This window comes from Bufo bufo, chromosome 1 (genome assembly GCF_905171765.1).
Source record: "Bufo bufo chromosome 1, aBufBuf1.1, whole genome shotgun sequence".
Taxonomy (NCBI): Eukaryota; Metazoa; Chordata; class Amphibia; order Anura; family Bufonidae; genus Bufo; species Bufo bufo.
In genome coordinates this window covers 81600660-81623997 of record NC_053389.1, presented here as the reverse complement: position 1 = coordinate 81623997, position 23338 = coordinate 81600660, and the positions used below count along the sequence as shown (strand labels likewise).

General features: G+C 40.7%; 1 protein-coding gene across 2 annotated transcripts in view; it reads left to right on the top strand.

Moving 5' to 3' along the window:
- Positions 1-23338, top strand: part of LOC120996823 (nicotinamide N-methyltransferase-like) — a 100260-nt gene that overhangs the window by 62314 nt on the left and 14608 nt on the right. For both annotated transcript variants that reach the window (XM_040426792.1, XM_040426791.1), the window contains exon 3: positions 18509-18716. In XM_040426792.1, coding sequence (XP_040282726.1) covers positions 18509-18716 — 208 coding nt within the window. The remainder of the gene's footprint in view (positions 1-18508; positions 18717-23338) is intronic.

Below are 23338 nucleotides of genomic sequence, written 5' to 3'. Positions count from 1 at the left end.
TAAGGCCATCATGTGTTGCAGCAGCCGCTGGTTCATTTCTTGCTGTCGCTGATTAACCTCTAGCAGTTGTCTGTTAGTCTCCTGCTGCTGCTCCATGGTCTGTTGTTGCCTTAGGTTGGCCTGCACCAGCTGCTTTATCATCTCCTCCATCTTGTCCTGTGATGCTGGTTGCAACTTAGCAGGCTTAATCCAGGACATACAACAGAGGCCGAAAAAAATACAACAAAAATATTTCTGTTTTACGCCAGCCTCACTGCGATTGCACGCATCATCCACCAATTGTGGGGATTCGATCTGGTAAACAGGATAAGCGGACGCAGTACAGAGGCACCAACCAGTTTGTAAACCAAAAGTTCAGTGTTTATTCACACGTTAGAAAGTTCACAGAACAAAAAACACTTTCAAGCAAAAAAGTCACCTTGCAGTATTGGTGTCAGTTCACACCATGCGGCCTGTTCTGCCAACAAGAGTTCATTAGCAGGCTTTAGTCGGCCTATTCCCCCTCACATGGGTCTCAGCCCTCCACCCCGACACAAGCCTCAGATCCCAATACAGAGATCCTATCTGCATGATCCCAGCTGTCTTTTAAAGGAAGCTAGGTGTTAACAAAAACCCAGACCGGTGTTTGACGTTACCTGACTGCTAATTAGTCCAGCAGCACACACTGGGAGGAAAATACCTGTCTCCACATACAATTCTCTTTACTGTGTCACAGTATATATTTTTCTTTTCGTACTGAAATAGGCCAAAAAACGCTTACACCAAAATAACTGCAACGGTAAAGTGCGTATATATTTTTCTTTCTGTACTGAAATAGGACACTAAACATTTTCACCACAAATAACTGCAACAGTGAAATGCGTGTATATATATATTTTTTTGTACGGAAATACGTCACTAAATGCTTCACCACAAATAACTGCAGAAGTGAAGTGCTTATGTATTTTTCTTTTTGTACTGAAATAGGCCACTAAATGCTTTCAACACATATAACTGCAGAAGTGAACTGCATATATATTTTTCTTTTTATACTGAAATAGGCCACTAAACACTTTCACCACATATAACTGCAGAAGTGAAGTGCTTATGTATTTTTCTTTTTGTACAGAAATAGGCCAGTAAACGCTTTCACCACACATAACTGCAGAAATGAACAGAGAAAATATTTTTCTTTTTTTACTGAAATAGGCCACTAAACGCTTTCACCACATATAACTGCAGAAGTGAACTGAGAATATATTTTTGTTCTTGTACTGAATTACGCCACTAAACGCTTTCACCACATATAACTGCAGAAGTGAACTGAGAATATATTTTTCTTTTTGTACTGAAATTGGCCACTAAATGCTTTTACCACATATAACTGCAGACGTGAACTGAGAATATATTTTTCTTTTTGTACTGAAATAGGCTACTAAACACTTTTGCCACAAATAACTGCAACAGTAAACTGCTTAAAATATTTAAGCAGTTTACTGTTGCAGTTATTTGTGGTAAAAGTGTTTAGTAGCCTATTTCAGTACAAAAAGAAGAATATATTCTCAGTTCACGTCTGCAGTTATATGTGGTAAAAGCATTTAGTGGCCTATTTCAGTACAAAAATAAAAATAAATTCTCAGTTCACTTCTACACTTTCTTTTTGTACTGAAATACGCCACTAAACGCTTTCACCACATATAATTGCAGAAGTGAACTGCTTATATATTTTTCTTTTTCTACAGAAATACGCCACTAAACTCTTTTAACACATAAAGCTGCAGAAGTGAACTGAGAATATATATTTTTTCTTGTACTGAAATAGGCCACTAAATGCTTTCACCACATATAACTGCATAAGTGAACTGAGAATATATTTTAATTTTTGTACTGAAATAGGCCACTAAACGCTTTCACCACATATACAGTTGCAAGAAAAAGTATATGAAGCCTTTGGAATGATATGGATTTCTGCACAAATAGGTCATAAAATGTGATCTGATCTTTATCTAGGTCACAACAATAGACAATCACAGTCTGCTTAAACTAATAACACACAAAGAATTAAATGTTACCATGTTTTTATTGAACACACCATGTAAACATTCACAGTGCAGGTGTAAAAAGTATATGAAACCTTGGATTTAATAACTGGTTGAACCTCCTTTGGCAGCAATAACTTCAACCAAACGTTTCCTGTAGTTGCAGATCAGACGTGCACAACAGTCAGGAGTAATTCTTGACCATTCCTCTTTACAGAACTGTTTCAGTTCAGCAATATTCTTGGGATGTCTGGTGTGAATCGCTTTCTTGAGGTCATGCCACAGCATCTCAATCGGGTTGAGGTCCGGACTCTGACTGGGCCACTCCAGAAGGTGTATTTTCTTTTGTTTAAGCCATTCTGTTGTTGATTTACTTTTATGCTTTGGGTCGTTGTCCTGTTGCAACACCCATCTTCTGTTGAGCTTCAGCTGGTGGACAGATTGCCTTAAGTTTTCCTGCAAAATGTCTTGATGAACTTGGGAATTCATTTTTCCTTTGATGATAGCAATCCGTCCAGGCCCTGACGCAGCAAAACAGCCCCAAACCATGATGCCCCCACCACCATACTTCACAGTTGCGATGAGGTTTTGATGTTGGTGTGCTGTGCCTCTTTTTCTCCACACATAGTGTTGTGTGTTTCTTCCAAACAACTCAACTTTGGTTTCATCTGTCCACAGAATATTTAGCCAGTACTGCTGTGGAACATCCAGGTGCTTTTATGCAAACTGTAAACGTGCAGCAATGTTTTTCTTTTTACAGCAGTGGCTTCCTCTGTGGTATCCTCCCATGAAATCCATTCTTGTTTAGTGTTTTACGTATCGTAAATTCGCTAACAGGGATGTTAGCAAATGCCAGAGACTTTTGTAAGTCTTTAGCTGACACTTTAGGATTCTTCTTCACCTCATTGAGCATTCTGCGCTGTGCTCTTGCAGTCATCTTTACAGGAAGGCCACACCTAGGGAGAGTAGCAGCAGTGCTGAACTTTCTCCATTTATAGACGATTTGTCTTACCGTGGACTGATGAACAGCAAGGCTTTTGGAGATACTTTTATAACCCTTTCCAGCTTTATGCAAGTCAACAATTCTTAATCGTAGGTCTTCTGAGAGCTCTTTTGTGAGAGGCATCATTCACATCAGGCAATGCTTCTTTTGAAAAGCAAACCCAGAACTGGTGTGTGTTTTTTATAGGGCAGGGCAGCTGTAACCAACACCTCCAATCTCATCTCATTGATTGGACTCCAGTTGGATGACACCTCATTACAATTAGCTCTTGGAGATGTCATTAGTCTAGGGGTTCACATACTTTTTCCACCTGCACTGTGAATGTTTACATGGTGTGTTCAATAAAAACATGCTAACATTTAATTCTTTGTGTGTTATTAGTTTAAGCAGACTGTGATTGTCTATTGTTGTGACTTAGATGAAGATCAGATCACATTTTATGACCAATTTGTGCATAAATCCATATAATTTCAAAGGGTTCACATACTTTTTTTTGCAACTGTAACTGCAGAAGTGAACTGAGAATATATTTTAATTTTTGTACTGAAATAGGCCACTAAACGCTTTCACCACATATAACTGCAGAAGTGAACTGAGAATATATTTTTCTTCTTGTACTGAAATACGCCACTAAACTCTTTCACCACATATAATTGCAAAAGTGAACTGAGAATATATTTTTCTTTTTGTACTGAAATAGGCCACTAAACGCTTTCACCAAAAATAACTGCAGAAGTGAACTGAGAATATATTTTTGTTCTTGTACTGAATTATGCCACCAAACGCTTTCACCACATATAACTGCAGAAGTGAAGTGCGTATATATTTTTCTTTTTGTACAGAAATAAGCCAGTAAACGCTTTCACCACATATAACTGCAGAATTGAACTGAGAATATATTTTTCTTTTTGTACTGAAATAGGCTACTAAACGCTTTTAACACAAATAACTGCAACAGTAAACTGCATAAATATTTTTCTTTTTGTATTGAAATATGCCACTAAACGCTTTTACTGCAAATAACTGCAACAGTGAACTGTGTATATATATTTTTTTGTACTGAAATACATCACTAAACGCTTTCACCATATTTAACTGCAGAAGATAACTGCGTATATATTTTTCTGTTTGTAATGAAATATGCCACTAAACGCTTTAACTAAATACAGTCAGGTCCATAAATATTGGTACAGCAACACAATTATAACATTTATGGCTCTATACACCACCACAATGGATTTGAAATGAAACTAACAAGATGTGCTTTAACTGCAGACTGTCAGCTTTAAAGGGTATTATTGACATCCAAATCAGGTGAACGGTGTAGGAATTACAACAGTTTGCATATGTGCCTCCCACTTGTTAAGGAACCAAAAGTAATGGGACAATTGGCTTCTCAGCTGTTCTATGGCCAGGTATGTGTTATTCTCTCATTATCCCAATTACAATGAGCAGAGCAGATGTCCAGAGTTTATTTCAAGTGTGCTATTTGCATTTGGAATCTGTTGCTGTCAACTCTCAAGATGAGATCCAAAGAGCTGTCACTATCAGTGAAGCAAGCCATCATTAGGCTGAAAAAAACAAAACAAACCCATCAGAGAGATAGCAAAAACATTAGGCGTGGCGAAAACAACTGTTTGGAATATTCTTAAAAAGAAGGAATGCACCGATGAGCTCAGCAACACCAAAAGACACGGAAGACCACAGAAAACAACTGTGGTGGATGACCGAAGAATTCTTTCCCTTGTGAAGAAAACACCCTTCACAACAATTGGCCAGATCAAGAACACTCTCCAGGAGGTAGGTGTATGTGTATCAAAGTCAACAATCAAGAGAAGACTTTACCAGAGTGAATACAGAGGGTTCACCACAGGCCAGATTAGAGTTTGCCAAACGACATCTAATAAAGCCTTCACAGTTCTGGAACAACATCCAATGGACAGATGAGACCAAGATCAACTTGTACCAGAGTGATGGGAAGAGAAGAGTATGGAGAAGGAAAGGAGCTGCTCATGATCCTAAGCATACCACCTCATCAGTGAAGCATAGTGGTGGTAGTGTCATGGAGTGGGCATGTATGGCTGCCAATGGAACTGGTTCTCTTGTATTTATTGATGATGTGGCTGCTGACAAATGCAGCAGGATGAATTCTGAAGTGTTTCGGGCAATATTATCTGCTCATATTCAGCCAAATGCTTCAGAACTCATTGGATGGTGCTTCACAGTGCAGGTGGGCAATGACCCAAAGCATACTGCAAAAGCAACCAAAGAGTTTTTTAAGGGAAAGAAGTGGAATGTTATGCAATGGCCAAGTCAATCACCTGACCTGATTCCGATTGAGCATGCATTTCACTTGCTGAAGACAAAACTGAAGGGAAAATGCGAAAAAATAAAGGAATATTCTCCAGCATCCGTCAGTATTGGTCGTCTTTATTGTAGATCGGCATAACAGTACATGCTTCAATCTTCACCACCCTCCACCACAGGTTAACATGTTTCAAACTTGGAAGTTCTTAATCATGGTTATGATTAAGAACTTCCAAGTTTGAAACATGTTAACCTGTGGTGGAGGGTGGTGAAGATTGAAGCATGTACTGTTATGCCGATCTACAATAAAGACGACCAATACTGACGGATGCTGGAGAATATTCCTTTATTTTTCTGATTGTACAAGGGACGGGTCCGGTCCTCTCCGTGCACCGAACGCTTATGGTGAGCTGGATAAACTTTCTTTTTTGATTACTGAAGGGAAAATGCCTCAAAAACAAGCAGAAACTAAAGACAGTTGCAGTAGAGGCCTAGCAGAGCATCACCAGGGATGAAACCCAGCATCTGGTGATGTCTATGCGTTCGAGACTTCAGGCTGTAATTGACTGCGAAGGATTTGCAACCAAGTATTAAAAAGTGAAAGTTTGATTTATGATTATTATTCTGTCCCGTTACTTTTGGCCCCTTATCAAGTGGGAGGCACATATGCAAACTGTTGTAATTCCTACACCGTTCCCTTATTTGGATGTAAATACCCTCAAATTAAAGCTGACAGTCTGCAGTTAAAGTACATCTTGTTCGTTTAATTTCAAATCCATTGTGATGGTGTATTTTTCTTTTTGTACTGAAATAGGCCACTAAACGCTTTTACCACATATAACTGCAGAAGTGAACTGAGAATATATTTGTGTTCTTGTACTGAATTACGCCACTAAACGCTTTCACCACATATAGCTGCAGAAGTGAAGTGCGTATATATTTTTCTTTTTGTACTGAAATTGGCCACTAAACGCTTACACCACATATAACTGCAGAAGTGAACTGAGAATATATTTTTATTTTTCTACTGAAAAACGCCACTTAACGCTTTCACCACATATAGCTGCAGAAGATAACAGAGAATATATTTTTCTTTTTGTACAGAAATAGGCCACTAAACGCTTTTACCGCAAATAATTGCAACAGTGAACTGCGTATATATATATATATATATATTTTTTTTTTTTGTACGGAAATAGGCCACTAAACGCTTTAACCACATATAACTCCAGAAGTGAACTTAGAATATATTTTTCTTTTTGTACAGAAATAGGCCACTAAACGCTTTCACCACATATGACTGCAGAAGTGAACTAAGAATATATTTTTCTTCTTGTACTGAATTAACCACTAAATGCTTTCACCACATATAACTGCAGAAGTGAACTGAGAATATATTTTTCTTTTTGTACTGAAATAGGCCACTAAATGCTTTCATCACATATAACTGCAGGAGTGATCTGAGAATATATTTTTCTTTTTGTACTGATATAGGCCACTAAACGCTTTTACTGCAAATAACTGAAACAGTGAACTGCATATATATGTATTTTTTGTACTGAAATACGTCACTAAACGCTTTCACCACATATAACTGCAGCAGATAACTGCATATATATTTTTCTGTTTGTAATGAAATACGCCACTAAACGCTTTCACCACATATAGCTGCAGAAGTGAACAGAGAATATATTTTTCTTTTTGTACTGATATAGGCACTAAACACTTTTACCAAAAATAACTGCAACAGTGAACTGCGTATATATATATTTTTTTGTACTGACATATGTCACTTAACGCTTTCACCACATATAACTGCAGAAGTGAACTGCGTATATACAGTATATATACTTTTTGTAATGAAATACGCCACTAAAAGCTTTCAACACATATAGCTGCAGAAGTGAACTGCATATATATTTTTCTTTTTGTACTGAAATTGGCCACTAAATGCTTTCACCACATATAGCTGAAGAAGTGAACTGCGTATATATTTTTCTTTTTGTAATGAAATACACCACTAAAAGCTTTCAACGCATATAGCTGCAGAAGTGAACTGTGTATATATTTTTATTTTTTTACTGAAATACGCCACTAAACGCTTTCACCACATATAACTGCAGAAGTCAACTGCGTATATATATATTTTTTCCACAGTTATAAGCCACTAAAGGCTTTTCAACAGAGCACTTGAACCCCCAGAACAAATAGCTGGAATGACAGAGCAGTATAATGGCTATTTGGATCCCCAAATAATCTGTCCCTGCACTTGTAAATCGCTTTTTTTTCACAATAAGGTTTTTCCTATCACTGTCCCTAGTGCCTTCTCAAGTCTCCCCCTGCACTAAGATGCTGTGAAATGATTCCTTCCTATCTTTTCCCTGCACTTATAAATTTCAGTATTTTTTTCACAATGAGGTTTTTCCTATTGCTGTCCCTAGCTCCTTCTCACGTCTGTCTCTGCACTCAGAACGCTGGAAAATGTCTGAATCCAAGATGGCTGCCGTATTTATAGGGCTGTGACATCACAGGCCTGGATGGCTGATGATTGGCTGCATGCATGTCATTATGGGTCATCCCGCCTTCCCAGAATTCCTTTCCCCATGTCCTCACACGTGTTGCCGCCATTTCAGCCGCCATTTTAGGAAAAATTGCGATTTATTACCACAAAGCACAAGGAAATTCGCATTCGGTGCGAATCAAATTTTTCCTGAAATTCGGATTGAATTCCACTTTGTCAGCTTTGATTTGCTCATCTCTAGTTGGGAGCTCACGCAAGCACAACAATCAAAGGTCAGACACACTGCGGTTAACTCTGAACTGTCATACTGAGAGCATAACTAGATAAGTCCTTTTACGCAATAATTACTGTAAATAAAAAGCACTGTGGCAAGGTGACACGTGAAAGTGGCAAAGTGACATATAGTGACAGGTGACAGTGGCATATAGTGATGAGCAGCAGGGGCAATATTCAAATTCGCAATATTTCGCGAATATTTTGTAGAATATTCATTGAATATTTGCAAATTCGAATATTTGTTATATTCTGCATTCTATTTTTTAACTCGAAAATCAGCATGGTAATCATCGCGTAATATGCGAATATTACGCTATCAATACAGGCGTGGGTCAAAAACTAATATATAGCACTATAGAATATAGTGCTATATATTTGTTTTTTAGAATATTCGTAAATTTTTCCATCTGAAGTCATAATTCCTCCCTGCTTCTTGCTTGTGGGCCAATGAGTCATTGGCCCAAAAGCAATTTAAGCAGGGAGGAATCATGATTTCAGATGGAAAAAAATGATGAATATTCAAAAAAACTAATATATAGCACTATATTCAATATAGTACTATATATTAGTTTTTTAGAATATTCGTCATTTTTTTCCATTTGAAGTCATGATTCCTCCCTGCTTCTTGCTTGTGGGCCAATGAGTCATTGGCCCACAAGCAAGAAGCAGGGAGTAGTCATGACTTCAGATGGAAAAAAATGCTGAATATTCGAAAAACGAATATATAGCACTATATTTGAAAATATTCGCAAATTCTCGAAGTTGCGATATTCGAGATAAAAATTTGCTTTTCGAATATTCGCGCTCAACTCTATTCACCTTCAGGACTACATGAGGTTAGCTCCTCAGCTCACTGCCCAGCTGCTCTGCTCTGGTTTAGTATTCTTTTGTAGAGATGGCCTTGCGGTTCGCCCGGCGGTCATTTCGCGGCGAACTTTGCGTGTTCGCGATTCGCCGAACATGCGAACATATGGAGAAATTCGCGCCCGCCACATTCTTTCACATTGTGAATAACTTTGACCCGTGACACATCCATCAGGTGGTACAGGACAGCCAATTGAGACATTTCAGCACATGGACATACCCCCTACCTTATAAATAAATCTGATCTGGCCGCCATTTTACATTCAGTGTTTTGCCAGTGTCGGGAGAGGTTGCTGTGTGGAGCAGGGACAGGCTGTTAGGGACACCAAACGCTAGCTAATAGGGCCACAAAAGTCATTTTAAGCACTAGTATAGGTGTGCTATCGATATGTGTGATACACAGAGGGGTGCAATATACTTATAATATACTTTTAAAATGAGTCAAAAACACATAGATCTATATAGTGATCACCTGGAAGTCAGGGGCCTAAGGGCTAGGGGTTTACTAGGGCCATTTTTATATAGGATAAGGTTCCGGACGGGGTCGCTCTTATCAGGGCGGGTAGTCTGTGGTTAGGGTATCAGGGCCAGAATAGCACCCCCCTGTAGGGCAATATCAGGGACAGTTCTTTGCCCACCCTGTCCTTCAATACCACATCATCATCTAGCCCAGGGATGGATGTTTTTTTGCTTTGCCTCCTAGATTCATCGATGTGCACTGGAACCCCCCGAAATGTGGTAGGACATATGGTTTCTGATTTGGTGCCGCCGAGCACTTGTTATTGCCTACCACATCTATGCTTTTTGGTTAACTTTAATAATTTCATTTATTTTCATTTTGAGGGATATCTTTTCTAGTCACACGTCCGCAAAATGGGTCCGCATCTGTTCTGCAATTTTGCGGAATGGGTGCAGACCCATTCATTTTCAGAGGGGCCGAAATGTGCTGTCCGCATCCGCGGATCCGCACTTCCGCATCTGTGCTTCCGTTTCCGCCCAAAAAATAGAACATGTCCTATTCTTGTCCGCAATTGCAGACAAGATTAGGCATTTTCTATTATAGTGCCGGCGATGTGCGGGCCACAAATTGCGGAATGCACATTGCCGGTGTCCGTGTTTTGCGGATCCGCAAAACACTTACGGACGTGTGAATTGACCCTCGTAAAATTATTAAAGGTTGCGTTTCATCTTCATGTATATTCTAATGGATTGCCTTCCTTGTACAATGTTATAATATACTTTCTATGTTAGAAAGTATATTATAGTGCATTTGTATTGTGCGGCAGTTGTGTGCGGTTCTGCTGCGATACTGCAGGTATTTAGAGGGACAAGCATTATTGGGACAAATAATTTCTACTGGTGTGATATACCAGTCGTCCCCCCAAAAAACTGATTGAAGCGGGGTGTTATATACCAATATACTTTCTTTATAGTGCATTTGGGTACTGTATAGTGCATTTGCGCATGCGCGTACGCGAAAATTATATTGCCGATATTTCGCATTAAAAACAAAAATGAATGGAGATCGCAAATTCGAATAATACATCTGGTATGTCACTGTCCATGTTGTGGGACTATTTGTGCACTTCTAGTAATTATTTCATGGCTGCAAATATGAGCTCAAGGTTTTTCAGGTTCGCCTGCCATTAAAATGAATGGGACCCGCCACGAACTTGCGGTTCACGGACATTTGATCGCGAACCGCCCCAGCAGATGTTTGTCCATCACTATTCTTTTGTTTGCAAGGATCTTAAGATTTACTAGTCACAGTCTCTGTCTCTTCTGTCTGGAGTTAATTGGCTTTAGACTCTACCAGGAAAATTCCCTATGGGCCGACGCATATCGCTGGTGCCCTCTTCGGTTCCTTACTGTTCTGTAAAATCTGCAGTTGGAAATGTAATTTCAAATCCTCACCTTATGTCATTAGCTACAGATTGATTGAAAAAACTTTCTAAAATGTGTGGGTGAGATTTTTTAAATCTCCTCCACTTTGCTACTACTGTAAGCGCTGAGTATTTCACTTGCGGTGCGAATTATAAATTTGCAGAATGTCAAATGATGCAGATTTCTACCAGTGCACTTCCTTGCTTACTTGTTTATTAGACCTGCCTGTTCAGAAGTCTCTGCCTACCACGGCATGCGTGCAGTGGTGTATCTTGGTTTTGTGCTGCCCTAGGCGACACTAAACTCGGGCACCCCCCCTAATATAAATTTGACCCACCCCTTCCTGTCATGGCCAAACCCCTTCCTTTGTAAACCCCACTCCTTCCTCTTTAGGCTCCACCCTTTCCTGTTTTGCATAACAATATTAAGAAATTTATTGTGATAACGATATATATCGCAATAAATACCCGTTTAAAAGAAAAAAAACACAAGGAGACATTATACTGTATGGGGCAGCCTCAAGGAGACGTTATACTGTATGGGGCAGCCTCAAGGAGACGTTATACTGTATGGGGCAGCCTCAAGGAGACGTTATACTGTATAGAGCAGCCTCAAGGAGACGTTATACTGTATGGGGAAGCCTCAGGGAGACGTTATACTGTATGGGGAAGCCTCAGGGAGACGTTATACTGTATAGGGCAGCCTCAAGGAGACGTTATACTGTATGGGGGCAGCCTCAACGAGACGTTATACTGTATGGGGCACTGGGGCAGCCACAAGGAGACGTTATACTGTATGGGGGGCGGGGGCAGCCACAAGGAGACACTAAACTGTATGGGGGATTGGGGGCTGCCCGGCTGCCACAAGCAAATAGTGGTAGTGCACTGTGTCTGTGTCATAAATAAAGGTGGGATGTCACATGTCAGACTGTCTATGGTGACAGTCTGTATGGGGCAGCCTCAAGGAGAGGCCAGGGCCACTATAGACAGTCTGACATGTGACATCCCACCTTTATTTATGAGTCTCACTCTCACTGTGCACGTGCTTTTTAACTCTCTTGTCTCACTCACTCCTGTTTGTTCCTCTGCCTGGACCTGGTCCTGGACACTCCTCGCAGGGTAGGTAGGCCAGGAGTCAGGCAAAGTGGCCAACTGTGTGAGGAGGGAGCCGGTCGACCGTCTGGGCAGACTTTTCCCGGCTGGCTGTTGCAGGAGCAGTAGGAGCCGGAATTTTCTGCTACTACGGCTCCTACTGCGCTTCGGGCATGCGCACTGGGCCGGAATATTCTGCTACGGGGCCTGCGCCGACAAACCCCCAGCAGAGCCAGTCAGGAGCGGAGGGAAGAGACGCACCTCCCACGTCACTACTGGAAAGGACTTGGGTAGCAAGGCCGGGTAGGTAAAAATTCCGGAAACACCTGGGGTCGGGAGGAGGAGGGAGGAGGAGGAGGGAGGAGGAGGAGGTAAGTGGTAAGTCACTCCTTCATTATGCGGCGCCGGCGATGCTGCCGCTCGCAGCGGCATAGTGAAGGATCGGATCGATCGTAAGTATTTGTGTACATTAACTAACTAGGCAAACAAGGCATTTTGCTGCCCCATTGGCAAGTGCCGCCCCAGGCAAATGCCTTGTTTGCCTCGCGATAGATACGCCTCTGCATGCGTGCATTGGCACCACCAATCAACAGTATAATTGGTGCTCAGATGTTTCTGTAATTTCTGCTACCCGTTGTCGGTGCTTACTGTGGATATTCTTATCTGCCCATGAAAGGACAAGATGGGACAACCACTTTAAGTTGCAAGTGTAGCACTCCCAAATTTGCAGCTAGTCTCTCAGGATATTTCACACACCTATGTGTGGCCACACTGATTCAAGCTACGACCACCTAATTACGATAGGATAAACAGTGCCTAAATCGGTGGCGGATCCAGAGCCTGGTCTCGGGAGGGGCACTTCCAGATTGTTTTGCAGTGGACAGATGCCAGATGCTTGTCCAAACTGAGGAATGAACTGAAATGTCCCAGTCCCCATGGCTAGTTAATCACATTAAATATAATATAATAGACTGTCTGAAATACTGGTACGGTCTTCGATAAAGATGGCAGTGCGCCCTTGTGGATACAGAGTCCCGGGTAATAGTCTTTGACCACTCTAGGCACTAAATGATTTGTTTTCATTGGGGCTCTCAGATCTGATCAGTTACACACACTAGTCTTCTGCAGATCTTCCTGGGGGTCGGGCGGCTCAGGGCCAGTCTGATCACACTCTGCACTGAGGAGACAGATCGCAGCCCTCCCCCCGCACTGAAGAGACAACACAGGACCCCCACACCTTACCGCAGGCTTAGTTATATTACCTCTTTATAATGTACCCTGATACCCCTCCTCAGTTATATTACCACTGAATAAAGTACCCTGATACCCCTTATTTATATTACCCCCTGTATAATGTACCCTGATACCCCTCCTCAGTTATATTACCATTGTATAAAGTACCGTGATACCCCTTAGTTATATTACCCCCTGTATAATGTACCCTGATACCCCTCAGTTATATAACTGAGGGGTATCAGGCAGTGTACATTATAAACAGGGGGTAATATAACCGAGGAGGGGTAGCAGGGTAGGTTACATATGCGTTGTATACTGTTACTGTGTAATATATATATATATATATATATATAGAAAACACTTAATTATACAGAGGTAGGGTAGGGTCACGGACTCACAGGTCTCAGCCAGGGCAGCAGTGTTCTTCTTGTATCCTGTAAGAGAGCAGCAGCAGCTGGGCACAAACACTATCACGCCGCCGCCGCCCTCACCTCACTAGCACTAGGCACGCGGGCCTGGAAAGCAGCTCAGGCTCTTCCTTCCAACTTTGCCGCCGGCCGCCCAGACGGGGCCACTCCCTCTCCTGGCTGCATACGCCTGCACGCACGGCTCTTCAGCTTCCCCCACCCTATGTGAACTTAACAGTGTCATCCACAGCGCCCTTCCCCTTTAAAGCTGACCTGCAGCAGTGAAGAAAAATGGCTGGGTTGTTATGTAAACCTGGTGTAAAACTGTGTGTATGTAGAGACTAAGGACCTGCGAGCTTCTATTGGCTGATAAGGGACATGTGACCGTGTGTATGGCAGTTGGTATATGAAGTTGGGAAATGAAGAGAAAGACCAGGCTTCTATTGGCTAATGTAGGTCATGTGATGTGCCATGTTTGCATTTTTGGGGAATATCTCAGGAACGGTATGTGCTAGATAGCTGAGACCCGGTGTAAAACCTTCCTGGACACTTGATGTACCTGTGTGCCAAATTTCGTGATTGTAAATGCGACGGTGCGGATTCATTTAGCGGACATACACACATACATACATATATACAGGGAGTGCAGAATTATTAGGCAAGTTGTATTTTTGAGGATTAATTTTATTATTAAACAACAACCATGTTCTCAATGAACCCAAAAAACTCATTAATATCAAAGCTGAATATTTTTGGAAGTAGTTTTTAGTTTGTTTTTAGTTTTAGCTATTTTAGGGGGATATCTGTGTGTGCAGGTGACTATTACTGTGCATAATTATTAGGCAACTTAACAAAAAACTAATATATACCCATTTCAATTATTTATTTTTACCAGTGAAACCAATATAACATCTCAACATTCACAAATATACATTTCTGACATTCAAAAACAAAACAAAAACAAATCAGTGACCAATATAGCCACCTTTCTTTGCAAGGACACTCAAAAGCCTGCCATCCATGGATTCTGTCAGTGTTTTGATCTGTTCACCATCAACATTGCGTGCAGCAGCAACCACAGCCTCCCAGACACTGTTCAGAGAGGTGTACTGTTTTCCCTCCTTGTAAATCTCACATTTGATGATGGACCACAGGTTCTCAATGGGGTTCAGATCAGGTGAACAAGGAGGCCATGTCATTAGATTTTCTTCTTTTATACCCTTTCTTGCCAGCCACGCTGTGGAGTACTTGGACGCGTGTGATGGAGCATTGTCCTGCATGAAAATCATGTTTTTCTTGAAGGATGCAGACTTCTTCCTGTACCACTGCTTGAAGAAGGTGTCTTCCAGAAACTGGCAGTAGGACTGGGAGTTGAGCTTGACTCCATCCTCAACCCGAAAAGGCCCCACAAGCTCATCTTTGATGATACCAGCCCAAACCATAGAAACATAGAAACATAGAATGTGTCGGCAGATAAGAACCATTTGGCCCATCTAGTCTGCCCAATATACTGAATACTATGGATAGCCCCCGGCCCTATCTTATATGAAGGATGGCCTTATGCCTATCCCATGCATGCTTAAACCCCTTCACTGTATTTGCAGCTACCACTTCTGCAGGAAGGCTATTCCATGCATCCACTACTCTCTCAGTAAAGTAATACTTCCTTATATTATTTTTAAACCTTTGCCCCTCTAATTTAAAACTGTGTCCTCTTGTGGTAGTTTTTCTTCTTTTAAATATGCTCTCTTCCTTTACCGAGTTGATTCCCTTTATGTATTTAAAAGTTTCTATCATATCCCCTCTGTCTCTTCTTTCTTCCAAGCTATACATATTAAGGTCCTTTAACCTTTCCTGGTAAGTTTTATCCTGCAATCCATGTACTAGTTTAGTAGCTCTTCTCTGAACTCTCTCTAGAGTATCTATATCCTTCTGGAGATATGGCCTCCAGTACTGCGCACAATACTCCAAGTGAGGTCTCACCAGTGTTCTGTACAGCGGCATAAGCACTTCACTCTTTCTACTGCTTATACCTCTCCCTATACATCCAAGCATTTTGCTGGCATTTCGTGCTGCTCTATTACATTGTCTTCCCACCTTTAAGTCTTCTGAAATAATTACTCCTAAATCCCTTTACTCAGATACTGAGGTCAGGACTGTGTCAAATATTCTATATTCTGCCCTTGGGTTTTTACGCCCCAGGTGCATTATCTTGCACTTATCCACATTAAATTTCAGATTCCAGAGTTCTGACCATTCTTCTAGTTTTCCTAAATCCTTTTCCATTTGGCGTTTCCCTCCAGGAACATCAACCCTGTTACATATCTTTGTGTCATCAGCAAAAAGACAAACCTTACCAGCGAGGCCTTTTGCAATATCACTTATGAAGATATTAAACAAAATCGGTCCCAGTACAGATCCCTGTGGAACCCCACTGGTAACATGACCTTGTTTTGAATGTTCTCCATTGACTACAACCCTCTGTTGTCTGTCACTCAGCCACTGCCTAATCCACTCAACAATATGGGAGTCCATGCTCAATGACTGCAGTTTATTGATAAGTCTTCTATGTGGGACAGTGTCAAAAGCCTTACTAAAATCTAGATATGCGATGTCTACTGCGCCTCCACCGTCTATTATTTTATTCACCCAGTCAAAAAAATCTATAAGATTTGTTTGACATGATCTCCCTGAAGTAAACCCATGTTGTTTTTCATCTTGCAATCCATGGGATTTTAGATGTTCCACAATCCTATCCTGTAATAGGGTTTCCATTAATTTGCCTACTATTGATGTCAGACTCACTGGTCTATAGTTGCTCGATTCCTCCCTACTACCTTTCTTGTGAATGGGCACGACATTTGCCAATTTCCAATCTTCCGGGACGACTCCTGTTACTAATGATTGGTTAAATAAATCTGTTAACGGTTTTGCCAGCTCACCACTAAGCTCTTTTAATAATTTTGGGTGTATCTCATCAGGCCCCTGTGACTTATCTGTCTTCACCTTAGACAGCAAACTTAGAACATCTTCCTCTGTAAAGATACATGCATCAAACGATTTAATAGTCATTCTTTCTAGTGGAGGTCCTTCTCCTTTTTCTTTTGTAAAAACTGAACAGAAGTATTCATTAAGGCAGTCGGCTAGCCCTTTATTCTCTTCTACATACCTTCCGTCCTTTGTTTTTAATTTAGTTATTCCTTGTTTTAATTTCCTTTTTTCATTTATATATCTGAAGAATGTCTTATCCCCTTTTTTCATAGACTGAGCTAGTTTTTCTTCTGCCTGCGCTTTAGAAGTTCTTATAACTTGCTTGGCCTCTCTCTGCCTAATCTTGTAGATTTCATTATCTTCATTGCTCTGGGTTTTTTTATAATTACAAAATGCTAGCTTTTTATTTTTAATGATTTGGGCCACTTCTGCTGAGTACCACATTGGTCTCCTCCTTTTTTTGCTTTTACTGACAAGTCTAATGCAATTTTCTGTTGCCTTCAATAATGCACCTTTTAAGTAGTCCCATTTCTCCTGGACTCCATGTAATCCGTTCCAGTCTGATAAGGACTCATTTATGACTAATTCCATTTTATAAAAGTCTGTTTTTCTAAAATCTAAAACTTTTGTTTTTGTGTGGTGGGACTCTTTCACAGTTCTTATATTAAACCACACTGACTGGTGATCACTAGATCCCAAGGTTTCGCCTACAATGACATCATATACCGAATCCCCGTTTGTGAATACCAAATCCAAAATGGCCTCCCTCCGGGTTGGCTCCTCAACCACTTGTTGTAGAGATAACCCCAGTAGGGAATTTAGAATATCTGTACTCCTGGTAGAACTTGCTATTTTGGTTTTCCAGTTTATATCTGGAAGATTGAAATCTCCCATAATGATAACTTCTCCTTTCATTGTCATTTTAGCTATTTCTTCAACTAGTAGATCATCTAGTTCTTTAACTTGACCAGGTGGTCTATATATCACACCTCCAGTACTCCACCTCCATCTTGCTGGCGTCTGAGTCGGACTGGAGCTCTCTGCCCTTTACCAATCCAGCCATGGGCCCATCCATCTGGCCCATCAAGACTCACTCTCATTTCATCAGTCCATAAAACCTTAGAAAAATCAGTCTTGAGATATTTCTTGGACCAGTCTTGACTTTTCAGCTTGTGTGTCTTGTTCAGTGGTGGTCGTCTTTCAGCCTTTCTTACCTTGGCCATGTCTCTGAGTATTGCACACCTTGTGCTTTTGGGCACTCCAGTGATGTTGCAGCTCTGAAATATGGCCAAACTGGTGGCAAGTGGCATCTTGGCAGCTGCACGCTTGACTTTTCTCAGTTCATGGGCAGTTATTTTGCGCCTTGGTTTTTCCACACGCTTCTTGCGACCCTGTTGACTTTTTTGAATGAAACGCTTGATTGTTCGATGATCACGCTTCAGAAGCTTTGCAATTTTAAGAGTGCTGCATCCCTCTGCAAGATATCTCACTATTTTTGACTTTTCTGAGCCTGTCAAGTCCTTCTTTTGACCCATTTTGCCAAAGGAAAGGAAGTTGCACACCTGATATAGGGTGTTGATGTCATTAGACCACACCCCTTCTCATTACAGAGATGCACATCACCTAATATGCTTAATTGGTAGTAGGCTTTCGAGCCTATACAGCTTGGAGTAAGACAACATGCATAAAGAGGATGATGTGGTCAAAATACTCATTTGCCTAATAATTCTGCACGCAGTGTATGTCTAAAACGTGATGTGACATTATGCACCAGAAATGGACCAAATTATGGTGCATATTTTACAAAGGTCTAGGTGATTTTTGCTGTTCAGAGATGTTTTATTGAAATATTCCCAATAACATTATATTTCTTTTATATCAACATTGAAAATATTTTGAACTCTTTTAAGGTGGAGTAAAAGGAGACACGATGATAGATTTTGGTTCCGGACCCGCCATTTATCAACTTCTCTCAGCTTGTGAAGTATTTGATAAAATCATTTCTTCTGATTACCTTGAACAAAACCGTGCTGAATTGCAAAAGTGGCTGAAGAAGGATCCCAGTGCTTTCGACTGGACCCCAATCATAAAACTTGTGTGTGAACTTGAAGGAAACAGGTATCAAAATGCTTCTTTACATGTTTCTAATAACTTGATACTGTACCACTAATGGCACTATGGTAATGTCACTGGCAGTGTATCATTTTCTCTGAAACATGAACTCCAGCAATTACCCATTACTGTACAATAAGCACTCTTATCAGTGTTAAATAATAAAATAATACAGTGAAGACAACAAAGCAGGTCAACAATGTCAGAATGTCCTCAAAAGCTTTAGAAATATACTGTAAACTACTATCAGTGCCTACATGCTGCCATTTAAATGGAGTCGTCCTGATTTATGGTATTGATGATCTATCCACTGGATAGGACATGAACATCAGAACTTCAGGGGTCTGACTCTGGGCACCTCTCGCTGATTAGCTGTTTGAAGGGGCTGCGGCGATCATGCAAGAGCTGCATTCTGTTCAGTGTTTACCTGTACGCAGTCTTAGTTGTATTGGTGGTGCAGTGGAATTACATCTTCCTATCACATTCTCTTGAATAGGGCAAATAGCCAGAATAAGATTGCACCACCACTACCATACAGACGGCATACAGGTAAACACTGAGGAGGACGCAGCTTCCACACTGGTGCCTCGGCCCTTTCAAACAGCTGATCAGCGGGGATGCCAAGAGTCAGATCCCGCATATCTGATCCTGAGGATAGATCAACAATTTCATAAAAACGGAATACCCCTTTAACATGCTGTAGTCTGCCACTTCTTTCTCTCCAGGCCATCATCCACAAGCAGCAGACAATATGCAATGGTGTACCACAAGGCTTTGCACCACCAATTTGGGTTTCCAGTCTGCAACAAGAATGTACCGCTTGGTAATAAACCCACAAAACGTATTATAAGATATAATATCAGAATGCGGGAGGTCCGACTACTGGGACTGCTGTTATCTGGAGGAGTGGCCCGTGAGTCCTCTCTCTATGAGGGGTAATGAGTATGCTGGTCCATCACTTCATTCACTTCTATGGGACTGTCATGAAGGACTGCTGTCAGTACCATAGAAATAAGTTGATCCACGGACCAACATGCGCACTACACGTCCATTCAGAGACAGGACCCAGGGACCCCCTGTTCTTCAGATAGATAGGTGATAAATTATTTTTGTTGGACAATCCATTTACCCTAAAGATGAGCAAATCTTATGTTTGTTTTGGGTTCACCACATTTTTCAAAAACTTTGGTTCGATTCTACCCAAAAAAGATGAACGCTTAAAACACTATTTTATTAAGTCAAATTCATTAAAACCTGTGGCTTCCCACTTAATATATTATTCAGGCTTAATGTGAGAGGATGGTGGTAGTCCGCAGAATTATAGGGACACCACCCCTATTTCTTATTGGATTACCTATCACACATTAAAATGTTAATATCCACTATGGAGATGTGTGATGATTGCCTTGTTGCGAATGTCAGTGTATCACTGTCTTTTCGCATACATTGTAACACTCTCCTCGGGATACATTAGAATGTTATCCCAGGGTCATTCATAAACATATGATGATAATATTTTAGGCGCTGATTACTGCCTCCAGCACCTTAAATGCTTTGATCCCCCAAGATATGCCCCCATAGAAACATAGAAACATAGAAACATAGAATGTGTCGGCAGATAAGAACCATTTGGCCCATCTAGTCTGCCCAATATACTGAATACTATGGATAGCCCCCGGCCCTATCTTATATGAAGGATGGCCTTATGCCTATCCCATGCATGCTTAAACCCCTTCACTGTATTTGCAGCTACCACTTCTGCAGGAAGGCTATTCCATGCATCCACTACTCTCTCAGTAAAGTAATACTTCCTTATATTACTTTTAAACCTTTGCCCCTCTAATTTAAAACTGTGTCCTCTTGTGGTAGTTTTTCTTCTTTTAAATATGCTCTCTTCCTTTACCGAGTTGATTCCCTTTATGTATTTAAAAGTTTCTATCATATCCCCTCTGTCTCTTCTTTCTTCCAAGCTATACATATTAAGGTCCTTTAACCTTTCCTGGTAAGTTTTATCCTGCAATCCATGTACTAGTTTAGTAGCTCTTCTCTGAACTCTCTCTAGAGTATCTATATCCTTCTGGAGATATGGCCTCCAGTACTGCGCACAATACTCCAAGTGAGGTCTCACCAGTGTTCTGTACAGCGGCATAAGCACTTCACTCTTTCTACTGCTTATACCTCTCCCTATACATCCAAGCATTCTGCTGGCATTTCGTGCTGCTCTATTACATTGTCTTCCCACCTTTAAGTCTTCTGAAATAATTACTCCTAAATCCCTTTACTCAGATACTGAGGTCAGGACTGTGTCAAATATTCTATATTCTGCCCTTGGGTTTTTACGCCCCAGGTGTATTATCTTGCACTTATCCACATTAAATTTCAGTTTCCAGAGTTCTGACCATTCTTCTAGTTTTCCTAAATCCTTTTCCATTTGGCGTTTCCCTCCAGGAACATCAACCCTGTTACATATCTTTGTGTCATCAGCAAAAAGACAAACCTTACCAGCGAGGCCTTTTGCAATATCACTTATGAAGATATTAAACAAAATCGGTCCCAGTACAGATCCCTGTGGAACCCCACTGGTAACATTACCTTGTTTTGAATGTTCTCCATTGACTACAACCCTCTGTTGTCTGTCACTCAGCCACTGCCTAATCCACTCAACAATATGGGAGTCCATGCTCAATGACTGCAGTTTATTGATAAGTCTTCTATGTGGGACAGTGTCAAAAGCCTTACTAAAATCTAGATATGCGATGTCTACTGCACCTCCACCGTCTATTATTTTATTCACCCAGTCAAAAAAATCTATAAGATTTGTTTGACATGATCTCCCTGAAGTAAACCCATGTTGTTTTTCATCTTGCAATCCATGGGATTTTAGATGTTCCACAATCCTATCCTTTAATAGGGTTTCCATTAATTTGCCTACTATTGATGTCAGACTCACTGGTCTATAGTTGCTCGATTCCTCCCTACTACCTTTCTTGTGAATGGGCACGACATTTGCCAATTTCCAATCTTCCGGGACGACTCCTGTTACTAATGATTGGTTAAATAAATCTGTTAACGGTTTTGCCAGCTCACCACTAAGCTCTTTTAATAATTTTGGGTGTATCTCATCAGGCCCCTGTGACTTATCTGTCTTCACCTTAGACAGCAAACTTAGAACATCTTCCTCTGTAAAGATACATGCATCAAACGATTTAATAGTCATTCTTTCTAGTGGAGGTCCTTCTCCTTTTTCTTTTGTAAAAACTGAACAGAAGTATTCATTAAGGCAGTCGGCTAGCCCTTTATTCTCTTCTACATACCTTCCGTCCTTTGTTTTTAATTTAGTTATTCCTTGTTTTAATTTCCTTTTTTCATTTATATATCTGAAGAATGTCTTATCCCCTTTTTTCATAGACTGAGCTAGTTTTTCTTCTGCCTGCGCTTTAGAAGTTCTTATAACTTGCTTGGCCTCTCTCTGCCTAATCTTGTAGATTTCCTTATCTTCATTGCTCTGGGTTTTTTTATAATTACAAAATGCTAGCTTTTTATTTTTAATGATTTGGGCCACTTCTGCTGAGTACCACATTGGTCTCCTCCTTTTTTTGCTTTTACTGACGAGTCTAATGCAATTTTCTGTTGCCTTCAATAATGCACCTTTTAAGTAGTCCCATTTCTCCTGGACTCCATGTAATCCGTTCCAGTCTGATAAGGACTCATTTATGACTAATTTCATTTTATAAAAGTCTGTTTTTCTAAAATCTAAAACTTTTGTTTTTGTGTGGTGGGACTCTTTCACAGTTCTTATATTAAACCACACTGACTGGTGATCACTAGATCCCAAGGTTTCGCCTACAATGACATCATATACCGAATCCCCGTTTGTGAATACCAAATCCAAAATGGCCTCCCTCCGGGTTGGCTCCTCAACCACTTGTTGTAGAGATAACCCTAGTAGGGAATTTAGAATATCTGTACTCCTGGTAGAACTTGCTATTTTGGTTTTCCAGTTTATATCTGGAAGATTGAAATCTCCCATAATGATAACTTCTCCTTTCATTGTCATTTTAGCTATTTCTTCAACTAGTAGATCATCTAGTTCTTTAACTTGACCAGGTGGTCTATATATCACACCTACACGAGTTACTGCATGGTTAGCAAACTGCAACGTAACCCAAACTGACTCTATGTTGGCCTCACCAACTTGTATTAGGTTAGATTTAATGCTATCTTTCACATACAGGGCCACTCCTCCTCCTTTCTTGCCTTCTCTGTCTCTTCTGTATAAAGAGTACCCTGGTATGGTTATGTCCCAGTCATTTCTTTCATTAAACCATGTCTCCGTAACAGCCACTAAATCTACATTCTCAGATGCCATTATTGACCCAAGTTCATTGATTTTTTTACCTAAACTGCGAGCATTTGTAGACAGGACTCTGAGCTTATCATTTCTTAACCTCAGTGCTTCTGGCCTGTTCTGGCATTGTTTCGGGGGGCAATTGGACTCTTTTATTTTCACTCTTTTGCCCCCCCCCTTCCTAGTTTAAATACTCTTTCGCAAATTCTTGGAGTTGTTCACTAAGTACATTTGTTCCTTTGAGAGAAAGATGCAAACCATCTTTTTTGTACAGTTCCTT